Below are 12,011 nucleotides of genomic sequence, written 5' to 3'. Positions count from 1 at the left end.
TGAGCCCCCTCCCTACACCCTCATTCTCCCCTTGAAATGCCCAGTCACCTCTGTGCCAATCAGAATGGAGTTCAGCTCTTTCCCCTACTGTCAGTAGTTACTGAATAAAATCTGTTTTCACCTCTTAAACTAATAGCTGGCTTTGTTTATCTTTGATACCCAAGAACCTTTCACCTAATGGTTTTAGCTTCCCCTAGTGATTCTGTCATGGTTCTTCTTTATTAGTTGGCATTCTACTAAAAAGAAGAGCTTTCTCTTCTCCCCCTCCTCTTTGCTTCTTTATTTCTTCATATTATAAATGCAAAAATTCATTTATTCTCAATGTGTGCTGCCTTTATTAATTTTGGTGCTCAATTGGCCAGTAGGAGCTCTGTCAAACTGGCTCCTGTGTCTTTATGACATGTTTTCCATCGTTTTTTGAGCACTTCTTTACCTTCTGGCACAAGATGTTCCAGGTTCATCTTGTACTTTTCCTGACTCAGCCCTGAAATCAGCCAGTTCTCCAATGAGTCAAAATTCCTTTTAGAGGGGAATGGTATTTAGAAACCAAGATACAAGCACTAGATGTTCTCATTGCTATGCTATGGGGTGTCATTGCTGCTAGGTCCTTTCAAGGGCAGAGCTAAAGAAAAAAAAAAAAAAACCAAAGAAGCAAACATGAGGGACTTCCCTGGTGGTCCAGTGGATAAGAATCCTCCTTCCAATGCAGGGGACACAGGTTCAATCCCTGGTCGGGGAACTAAGATCCCACATGCCACGGGGCAACTAGGCCCACTCGCCGCAACTAGAGAGCCCAAGTGCCACAACTACTGAGCCCATGTGCTCTGGAGCCGGCACACAACAACTAAAGAAGCCTGTGATCTGCAACTAGAGAAGCCTGCACGCCACAACTAGAGAGAAGCCCGCACACCGCAACGAAGAGCCCACGCACTGCAACGAAGACCCAGTGCAGCCAAAATTAAAAAAAAAAAAAAAAGAAGCAAACATGAGTTCATACTGAAGACTCCAATTTCACAATATGATCCACTATGACAGGGTTGTTCTTTGCTCTATCCCATTCCATAATTGTATATTCCTTCTTCCACAGTGAGAACTCTGGTTCCCATTAGTATGAATCTATTTCTTTCTTTGTTCAATCTGAGAACACATACACGGTAGTTTGAGAATAGCTACACTATCTACCAACAGCAAACTTACTAAGTTCAAGATATTTTTTCCATTCTTTATATCTTTACACAGAAGATATATCGTCAAAATACTGTGTTCAGTACTGTGGATTATATTTTCTTCTATGTGGTTATGGTGTCCATTTGATACACAGTTCAATGTATTTGTTTCTGGTGATGTAGTTTCAGGATGCCAGTGGTATCCTAGGTGTCTCTGCTATGGATAGAGTACAGGAAAATAGAACAAGATTACCATCAAAAAATGACAAGGGCCATTTGAGCAAAGAACACATTGAGCTTATGGTCCAAAAGCTGAGACGTACAAAGCTGAATATGAGAAGCAGAGGAAGAGATGGCTTGAGAAATCCACTTGAATTCTGTGCATTCAACATGAAAGCAAAGGTTGAAGATGAGAGGCTCAAAGGCAAGATCAAAGATGAGGACAAACAGAAGATTCTTGAGAAGTATAATGAAATCATCAACTGGCTTGATAAGAATCTGACTGCAGAAAAGGAAGAACTTGAACTTTGGCAGAAAGAGCTGGAGAAGATTTGCAACCTCATCATTATCATGTTGTAGCAGAGTCAGAGGAAGGCCTGGGGCTTCCCGGGTGACGGAGCTCCTCTTCTGGGCCCACCTTTGAAGATGTAAGTGAAGCCAACCTGAGCATAGATAATTTAGCACTGTTCCACAGTAAAAAAAAAAAAAAAAAAAAAAAAAATTGAAGGAGCCAAATTCACAACAAATCCAGTGACAGTCTTAAGGTTGAGCTATTGAGTAATTCAATACTGTACTGAATTACTGGCTTTCTCATTACTTAGGGAATATGTGCACAGGGAAAGGAAATAACATTGCCTTTTATTAATGTGTCGTAAAATGCAACGTATTAAATAAAATCTGTATTTACAATCAGTGCCCATAAAAGCTTATTAAAAAAGAAAAAATTGTTTGGTCATGCCAAAGTTTCAAAAGGAAAAAATCGCTGGGTGAGCTCAACAGAAGAGAGATGACAGGAGAAAGAATCAGTGAATTTGAGGACTGAACAATTGAAATTATCTAATATTAACAACAGAGAGAAAATAGACTGAAAAATGTTAACAGAGCCTCAGTGGCCTGTGGTACTATAATGAAAGATCTAACATTCACTGAGCTCCAAAGAAGAGAAGAAAGTGCGAGGCTGAAAACTATTCAAAGATATGACAAGCTGAAAATTTCCCAAATTTGGCAAAAGACATAAATCTGCAGACTTAAGAAACTGGGTGGACTCCCTAGATAAGGCCAAAGAAACCCACATCAATATACATTATAGGACTTACCAGGTGGTGCAGTGGTTAAGAATCTGCCTGCCAACGCAGGGGACACGGGTTCGATCCCTGGTCCGGGAAGATCCCACATGCCACAGAGCAACCAAGACCATGCGCCACAACTACTGAGCCTGCACTACAGAGCCCGCGAGCCACAACTACTGAGCCCATGAGCCACAATTTCTGAGCCCGTGTGCTGCAACTACTGAAGCCTGTGTGCTGAGAGCCTGTGCTCTGCAACAAGAGAAGCCACCGCAATGAGAAGCCCACGCAACGCAACGAAGAGAAGCCCCTGCTTGCCGTAACTAGAGAGGAAGCCCACGTAGAGCAACAAAGACCCAGCACAGCCAAAAAATAAACAAATAAATAGATAAAATAAAATTACTTGAAAAAAAAAAAAAGACTGATGGAATTCCTAATAACTGAACCACGGTTGAATTCCTGGAATAAATCCTTCTTGGTTGTGCTATATTTTTTAACATGGTATGGACTCTGCTGATATTTTACTAATGGTTTTTGCATTGGCATTAATACAAATCTTGGGGTTTTGGGGATTTTTTTTTGTATTTTGGGATGTTTTTTGGCCACACCACGTGTCATGTGGGATCTTAGTTCCCCAACCAGAGATGGAACCCATCCCCCCTGCATTGGGAGTGTGGAGTCTTAACCGCTGGACCGCCAGGGAAGTCCCTGGCATTAATACAAAAGATCACTTCATGTGTTTTTATTTCTCCCCACTGCAAGATAATAGAACCTGCTTGGAGAGACAATGTCCTGTCTCATTAACCATGAGCCAAACAAACAGCCTTATATTTTAGACTTCAGTGTCTAAGCCCCAAATACAATATGTAGAAGGTCATATAAGGAGTTTCATTCTGCATATTCATGAAAAAAATGTGGATAAGTGAGGACTCACCTTAGCTCTTGGGGGTTCTGTGTATTTGGGAAGGAAGGATGAAATAAACGCTACAAAATTTAACAGTATCCGTATTGATATCCTCCCCTCTTGCCCCGCTCACTCTTTCACCTTCATCCCTAAAGTGGTCGACATCATAAATTTGTCACAAGACCTAAAAATAAAAAACTAATTATAGCACTGGTTTTTTTGGTTTTTGTTTTTTTAATGTAGACGGTTTAGACTGAGAACTTAAAAAGGGAAGTTTTGGGGAATTCCTTGGCGGTCCAGTGGTTAGGACTCTGTTTCCACTGCAGGGAGCATGGGTTCGATCCCTGGTCGGGGAACTAAGATCCCTCATGCTGCGCAGTGTGGCCAAAAAAATAAAAAAAATTTTAAAAAGGGAAGTTTTTGATCCCTTTAGTAGATTAGCATTGTAATAGGAAAGACAATTGCATGGCGTTGATCCAGTGACCCTTAAAAATTCAGAATAGTGGGGTTAGTGGCAATTTTGTATTAAAGTTAAATGTCGATCAAATCACTGATAGAATCAGAAGTTTGGAGAAAATAAATATATAAACATACTATCTTATTCCTCAGTAGGTTCTTTTTGGAACCTAAGCTGATTGCGGTCAAAGGCTGGAGATCTGTCCCTCTTGCTGAGAAGGACCCAGACTGCAAACACTGGGGTGAGGAGTACATATGAATATGCATGTGGATTTCACTAGATATTATGTTAACTGTGGGCTCTCCTAATTCCTGGGGTAAAATAGTAAAAAGTAAAAAAGACTTTTTTTTTAATCGGTAGAAATTACTTAGGAATCCTTCAGAGATGGCATTAGGATTCAAGAAACTGGATAATCCAGGCTAAAGTCCAGTGAGCTAAACAAGCTGCCTACCACGGGCCGTGGCCCAATTCTGGCATCTGCCAAACTTACTTTACCGTCTTAAGAAGCCTCTAGCCAATCCCGTGCTGGAGAATTATGAAGCTGCCTTTTCTTGGGGGACGCTAGAGAATCATCCACTTTCCTATTCGCCCTCTTTCTAGGGATGCATTTCTCCAGTTCTAAAATTCAATACTCCTGCTTCATGAACAGAGATAAAAGCCAGCAGGGCTAGACGGGCCCAACCCCATGATCGGACAGGGACTCAACAAAACAAGGGAAAATGGAAGAGAAGAAACTGGGGGGAAATACATCCAAGGCCCTAAAATATCATCCCTCAAACTCCCCCTTCCCCATACCTCTCAGACATCACCTCTGTGACTTTGCCATTCGTATTTATTTTAACCTAATTCACATAAATCTAGAGGGAAGGAAGACACTGTAGGTGATTTCCTCTAAACCCTGGCCTCGGGGGTCTGTCACTCTCTCCCTAATTAGGTCCTAGTTACACACTCGGGAAGTCCTTCGAGGCTTATCTGAAACCCGTGGGTAGGTCTCTCACTTCTGTCAGAGGGGAAATGCCCCTTCCTGAGATGGGCCACAGCTCCTGACCCCAATTCTCTGCACAGCTGGGTCTGTCCCTGCAGCCCCTGCGGGACTTGGTGAGGCGTGACCTCGGGCAAGGGGGTCCTGATGGGCAGAGATCTGTACTCCTCCTCAGCACCACGATCTCCTTCACAGAAGAGCAAGAAAGTGTGGTCTCTCCGAAAACAGGCCTCAGCGAGTGGTTAGCATCACTTCCTGCCTGGTCTTCCTTTCCTTGGAACATTTTATTCTATTTTTCTCGGGGCCTCCAAGGAATACAGAGTAGAAACATGTAGGGAAAGTCCACAATTGACGAGCTGTACATTTAATGCACAGGGACCTGCTATGGGCCCGACTCTGGGTGTCCTATCAGTAGTTTAATCAGAGCAGCCTTTTGATTTCTCCCAAAATCCTACCGGAGCTGCCAACTTCAGGGAAGACATGCATTAATTTGTCCTCTCCCTTGTAATAAATGGACTTTGCTTCTCCCCACCCTTCATTTTATGAGGCAGCAGTTGGAACCGGACACAAACACCAACGGTGGAAAGAGTGCGGGGTAGCCGAGAGAACAGACTCTTGGCCCCGCCCTTTTGTATCTCCAACACATAAACTCCCTACACCTCAGCTTCTTCATCCATAAAATGAGAAGAATATCCATTTTGAGATGGTTGGGGGTTAGAGATAAGGTATATGTGTATATAAAGCATAGTAGGTATTCTACTTAAAGCCTTCCAAATTCCAAACAGAAATGCGGTGTTTCACTTAGAGAAAACCTAAACTCCTTACGTCCTCTGCAGGATTAGCCTAAGTGTGCCCTGCACCCCGTGTGGCTCTTGGTCGCATCCCTCACCTCCATCCTCCGGGGACCCTGGCCTCCTCCCTGCTCTTCACACACCCACCCGGCGTCTCTGACTCCAGAACCTCCGGGGTGGCTCCGAGCTACACCCGGGTCTCCACGAGGCCTTTTCTGACCTCACCGCCCACTTCTCCCATCACTGCTTTTTCGCTTCACAGCACTGAACACTGTCTGGAATGATCCCACTCGTTTATCTGTGTATTTACAAGGGCAGGAAATGGGCTCTTGCTTCTAACTCTAACTCTGAGAACACTCCCTTTCCAGAATCTTCCCCGCACCCAGATCTCACCTGTCTGCTCCCCAGCCAGCAGGCTGTGTTTGGGGTGAGCCCAGCCTAATAGAGAATTTTAAATCCCGCTTAGGTCTCCGCACAGGTGTGACTGGCCTGCACCCTAACCCAGAGACAGTGACTCTCGTTTCCTTTGGTGACACGGAGCCGCGCTCCCCCACGGGAGGGTCTGGCAGAGCTCAGCGTCCGTGCTGGCCCCGTCACCCACAGGTACTGGTGTCGGGACCCAGGCTGGGGTCTGCTGCTCTAGGAAAAGTTAAACGTGCTTGGAGGGGCAGCAGGAATAAAGAGACACAGCCACGAGGAACGTTTGTATTTAAAATTCCTCCCCTTCGTTTTCTTCTTCAAAAGAATCAGTCCCCACTTCCTCATAATCCTTCTCCAGGGCGGCCAGGTCCTCCCGGGCCTCGGAAAATTCTCCTTCTTCCATCCCCTCTCCGACGTACCAGTGCACGAAGGCGCGCTTGGCGTACATGAGGTCGAACTTGTGGTCCAGGCGGGCCCAGGCCTCGGCGATGGCCGTGGTGTTGCTCAGCATGCAGACGGCCCGCTGCACCTTGGCCAGGTCTCCCCCGGGGACGACCGTGGGGGGCTGGTAGTTGATGCCCACCTGGGGAACAGAGAGTGAAGATGCGGCAGTCAGCGGATAACGCAAGCTGGGGCACCTTGGTCACATGGTGGGTGGGGCAGCAGGCCTGGATGTGAAGAGGGGGATCAGGAGGTGGGACGGCGGGTGGGTAGAGAGATGCGTGGGAGAGAAAGCAAAAGCAAGCGGCATTGGGCCGGGAAACCCAAGGGGAGGGGAAGGGCTGGTAGAAACCCCAGTGGGAGACTCAAGCAGACAAATGAGGGTAGGGAACGGGGGGTCAAGCAGGGCGGGTGTGCAGTGCCAGTAAATGGAGGTTATTATAAATTCACTCCTTCCAATGGTATCTCGGGTTCCTCTCAGTTATGCTGTCAACGGGTTTAGGGCAGTTTCTCTGCCAAGGGTGAAGGGCTGTTTAAAAGATCAGGGAGATATTCTCAAGCAATAAATAAAGAGATGCAAAAGGTTCTGGGGATGGTGTCAGCATTTACCAGGCCCTCTATCTCTGGGGAGTGGGGTTTCTTGGAAGAAAAGCATGCAAATCAAAGAAAGTCAGTTAAAACTCTTGCTGGATGAGCCAATCCCCCAAGCTCTGGCAGCATGGAGGGTCCTCCAAGTTGATCCAGCCCAACCTGACGAGGGGGCTACTATCCCGGAAATCTCCCTTCTCCCCACACATACCCCAAACTGGAGCCGACCCCAGGAACTCTAGGAACCTGGAAGGGGCCTCAGGTGATGACTGTGATAATACTCATGGGACACTGAGAACCATGGAGCTGGCCCCAAAATGCCTCTCCACCAGGCCACCAGATCTTAACTGCCAATCTCTTCAATTCATAGCTTTAAAATGCATGTCCTCTGAGAGGTGGAGGTGGGAGTGGCAGCAGGCTGTACAGCCAAGGTGGGTAACCCACTAAATGAATTAACAATGATCTATCATTCCTCTTAAACAAAAGTGGCATCTTGGGGGTGGAGGTGATGCTGAGACAGGGGCAAAGGACCAAAGTGAGAAGGGAGAAGGCAATGCCACATGACATATTTCACTAGACCAGCCAACTCTGCTCTCTTTGCAGCAGTAGCACCCCTAGACCCTGGGGAGGATGCTACAGGGTGAAGTTCAACACCATCCACCCCCATGGCATGTGCTTTTCTGAGAAGCAGCTAAAGGTTCTAGCACTGCCTTATCTTTCTGGTCATAACCCCAGAGCTTCAGCTTAAAATAAACGGGCGAGAATACAGGGGCATCTCCTTTTTGTTAATTTCTCCACCACCCTCATATCTCATCCTTTTTTTTTTTTTTTTTTTTGCCTATTCATTTTACTACTAGCTTGTTTTGTTGCTTGTTTCCATTTGAAAGAAAAAAACCCAACAACTTGGGGGAAGATCCTGAATGTTTTCGCAAGAGTGACCAGAACTGCCACACAAAAATAGGCACAGTCCAGGGGAAAGGATTCTGTACGTGGCTGGGAGCAGAGCAGGGTGGGGAACGCTCCCCGCCGTCAGCCTCTCGGCCGAGAAGCCAGCATGAGGTGTCTTGTTTCCATAAGTCCCAGCAGGGAAAACTGAGATGTGCTCATCTCTGTCTCGAGCAACTGTCACAACCACCTCTGGTGTTCAGCAAACCTCTAAATTATTAAAGGCCTGCCAGGGGTCTAATTAACATGAATGGTGGCAGCTGCTTTGATGGTGGACTCGGATGAGACCGTGGGACACAGGACAAAGCAGTCAAGCAGGCACGAGTGCAGGGGCAGCTGCCTGCCCGGCCAGGGCGACTCGGGGGGGTGGCTTCCAATGCTCGACATCTTCTGGTCCTGGGAGATGGGGGCCTTCCCTGGCTATTCTGTACCCACACCAACCCTCAGAGTCTGGTGTTCCCCAGACTGCAGACCTACAACAGGCTCCCAGCTCACTCCCGGTTAGTGAAAATGTCAGGGCTTCATAATGTGAATCACAACCATATGATAACCATGAAATTTCTTATCCTTACTCTAAATTAATGAAAACTTACTTACAAGGCGAATAATTTTTCAAAATAAACTGGGGAGAGAAGAACACATCTTTTGTTAGAGGAGGGAATTACACCTCTCCGGCAACTTGAATAATCTGGTTACTGCATTCTCTGATCTACTGTCAGATCAGAGCTACTCCCACCCAGTCATCCTCTTCATCCCACTTGCACACAAGTTCGTCCTAGCCCCGTTCACTCCTCCCTGTAAGAGAAAAGTCCTTTCTGCCTGACCTTTGAGATGTTTGCAGATCTTAGGGCAGGAGCAGGTGCAGCCCTTCTCCCTACTGCACTAGTGCCCTCCCCCTCTTCCAATAATCCTCTCAGAATCTCTCCTGACCTAAAATAAGTGAATGAACGAATTAATGAATGAAATCAGTGTTACATTTGGCTGAAGCCCCTCTTCCCATCTCACCCCAAAGCTCCCAGGGAATGTGTATCAGTCCAAGACCCTGAGTTTCCACCTCTTTCTCCCCATCCTTGGTCTCTCCCTCTGCTTCTCTAGTTGTCTGTCTCCACCGAGTCACCAGCTCTCACCTTGAAGCCTGTGGGACACCAGTCTACAAACTGGATGGTCCTCTTGGTCTTGATGGCGGCAATGGCGACGTTCACATCCTTGGGCACCACGTCCCCCCGGTAGAGCATGCAGCAGGCCATGTACTTGCCGTGACGGGGGTCACACTTCACCATCTGGCTGTTGGGCTCGAAGCAGGAGCTGGTGATCTCGGCCACGGACAGCTGCTCGTGGTAGGCCTTCTCGGCAGAGATGATGGGCGCGTAGGTGACCAGGGGGAAGTGGATGCGGGGGTAGGGCACCAGGTTGGTCTGGAACTCGGTGAGGTCCACGTTGAGGGCGCCGTCGAAGCGCAGGGAGGCCGTGATGGAGGACACGATCTGGCTGATGAGGCGGTTGAGGTTGGTGTACGTGGGCCTCTCGATGTCCAGGTTGCGCCGGCAGATGTCGTAGATGGCCTCGTTGTCCACCATGAAGGCGCAGTCCGAGTGCTCCAGGGTCGTGTGCGTGGTCAGGATGGAGTTGTAGGGCTCCACCACGGCCGTGGACACCTGCGGGGCCGGGTAGATGGCGAACTCCAGCTTGGACTTCTTGCCGTAATCCAGGGAGAGGCGCTCCATCAGCAGAGAAGTGAAGCCGGAGCCGGTGCCGCCCCCGAAGCTGTGGAAGATGAGGAAGCCCTGCAGGCCTGAGCAGGCATCTGTCTGGGAGCGGAGGACACGAGACAAGGCTCTGAGGACTCCCTCACGGGCCTCTCTGTCTGCCCCACTCTATCCCTCAACATTGTCAAGTGGGTGAAATCAAAACACCCTTGAAGGAGTAAGGAAACACACAGGAGCCTCGGTGGGCTTGGGAGGAACCGCTAAAATACAGGCAGCAAACCTGCACACACCTCCGGGTCCATGAAGCTTCCGGCCCAGTGGCCTGGTTGGACCAGGAATGAGCTTCCAGAACCACGGTGGTTAATGACTTTGCCCCATGAGGGCCCCAGCTCCTTGCCCACTTCCCCAGCCCTAGTCATTTGATCTTGCGGGAACTGCAGACCTACACATCCTAGCCCAACCTTGGAAGGTGGCTCAGGAAGATAAATGGGTCAGAGAACCTGAGATTTAACATCAACTTTGCCACTTCCGAGTTGTAAAAATTCGAGCAAGTTACTGAACCCTCCAGACTCGTGCTTCTTCTTGGTTAAAGTGAGGACAATAAAAAATATTCATCTCATGAGGTTACTGTGATAATTAAGCAAGGACCTGACAGTTAGCTCTCAGCAGAACTAAGAGAATTCATAGGTCACAGAACTTCCCCATTGGCCATGATCTATGACTGTGTTCAGCCCGTGGTTCTGAACTTTGGGGGTCACAGACGGCTCTGAGACTGATGAACCCTACTAGCCCTCCTCTAAACAGAAAATTCGGCATCCTTAGCTCCCAAGTAAAGAACCCCTGATCAAGCCCAACCTTTTCCGTTGTACAGATTAGGAAAGGGGGCTCAAGTAGACAAGTGACCCACCCTGAGCTTTCTAGTCAAACCAACCCGGTTCAGATCCTGACTTGGCCACTTTCTAGCTGTGGGACCCAGACTAAGTTATTGAACCATCCTGGCCCTCAATCTCCCCATCTGTAAAGTTCAAGGACAAGACCTCCTTTGTACCATTATTTAGGGGATTAAACGAAGGAACGTATTTGACATTGGTAACGGCGTTTGTAAGCGCTGAAATAGATCAACGATCTTCCTCTTCTCTTCCAAGTTAAATGCTTTGTTAACCTGTGCTGCCAGGAAGCAAAGAGCTTCGCCTTTCTCACACCTGGAATTTCCCCAGACACCACCGTAGAGCATCTGTAAGTGCTACCGGGGCATCACCTGGAGGGCAGCCCACAATGTCCAGCCAGAGGAAGGGGCGCCAGCCCTGTGAATGCCTCTTACAGAACATAAGCAGAAATTCCCAAATCTTAGGCGTTTATCCTACAGCCGGGGGTCACGTGCCTCCACCCAGCCTGTTCAGAGAGGTGGATCCTAGCGCGTCCAGCTCACCAGCTCCCTGCCCTTGTAAACACGTACCAGCTTGCGAATGCGGTCCAGCACCAGGTCGATGCTCTCCTTTCCCACCGTGTAGTGGCCCCGCGCGTAGTTGTTAGCTGCATCCTCTTTTCCTGTGATCAGCTGCTCTGGATGGAACAGCTGGCGGTAGGTTCCTGCCCGAACCTCATCTACCAAGAGAGCGGACCATCAGTCTTACTACCTGGTTCCCAGAAGAGATGGCTCCCTCCCCTCTAGAATACACATGGCACCCCTACCTACTGAACTCCATTGAGGTGGAACCAGACAACCCTATAATACATCTGCGAGGCTAAAAGAATTCCAGGGTAACACAGGCACTAACAGAGCCAGAAGCCTGGGACTCAAGCAGCAATGAGAAGCCAGCTGCCCTACTGGCTGGACCTTAAAAAGCCTTGGGTTTACAAAGCTGGCCAAACACCAAAGTTGACTGCCTCTTCCCCCTGGACCCACAAGGCTTCCCTCTTGTTTTTCATTCATGCTGCAAAATTCACCCCAGAATTTAACCCGATTTCACTTGCATCCAAATGTTCCAGAGACACAGAGAAAGATTCAGAATGATATGCCTGGCTCCTAGGCTCTCCCGGAATTGTCCCAGCCCTAACCTCCATCTCTGGTGGCAACAATACATGTCAGGCATTAGAGATACTGCAGAACAACTTTGAAGCAAAGCTAAGTTCCAGGCTCCAGAAGAGCCGGAGCCCAAGAGAGGCCGCGGGGCCGGGGCTCTGCTCACCTCCAAGGTCCACACAAAGTGGACACACGGCAGACCAAGGTGCCTCAGGCCCCACCTACAGCCCCTCTCCTCTACAGGGTCCCTCTTCTCCCCCAGGGAAAGCACCCATCTATGCAGTGGCCCGGGAAGCTCATCT

At 48.3% G+C, this 12,011-nt stretch overlaps 1 protein-coding gene across 3 annotated transcripts in view; it reads right to left on the bottom strand.

The window, feature by feature from the left end:
• Positions 1–6,295: 6,295 nt before the first annotated feature.
• TUBA8 (tubulin alpha 8) overlaps positions 6,296–12,011 on the bottom strand; it is a 31,677-nt gene continuing 25,961 nt past the window's right edge. For all 3 annotated transcript variants that reach the window (XM_061206131.1, XM_061206129.1, XM_061206130.1), the window contains exons 3-5: positions 11,143–11,291; positions 9,108–9,788; positions 6,296–6,589 (exon numbers count right to left, since the gene is read on the bottom strand). In XM_061206131.1, coding sequence (XP_061062114.1) covers positions 6,296–6,589; positions 9,108–9,788; positions 11,143–11,291 — 1,124 coding nt within the window. The remainder of the gene's footprint in view (positions 6,590–9,107; positions 9,789–11,142; positions 11,292–12,011) is intronic.

Source organism: Eubalaena glacialis, chromosome 11, assembly GCF_028564815.1.
Source record: "Eubalaena glacialis isolate mEubGla1 chromosome 11, mEubGla1.1.hap2.+ XY, whole genome shotgun sequence".
Classification (NCBI taxonomy): Eukaryota; Metazoa; Chordata; class Mammalia; order Artiodactyla; family Balaenidae; genus Eubalaena; species Eubalaena glacialis.
The sequence above is the reverse complement of the archived record's forward strand: the minus strand, read 5'-3'. Positions and strand labels throughout refer to the sequence as shown.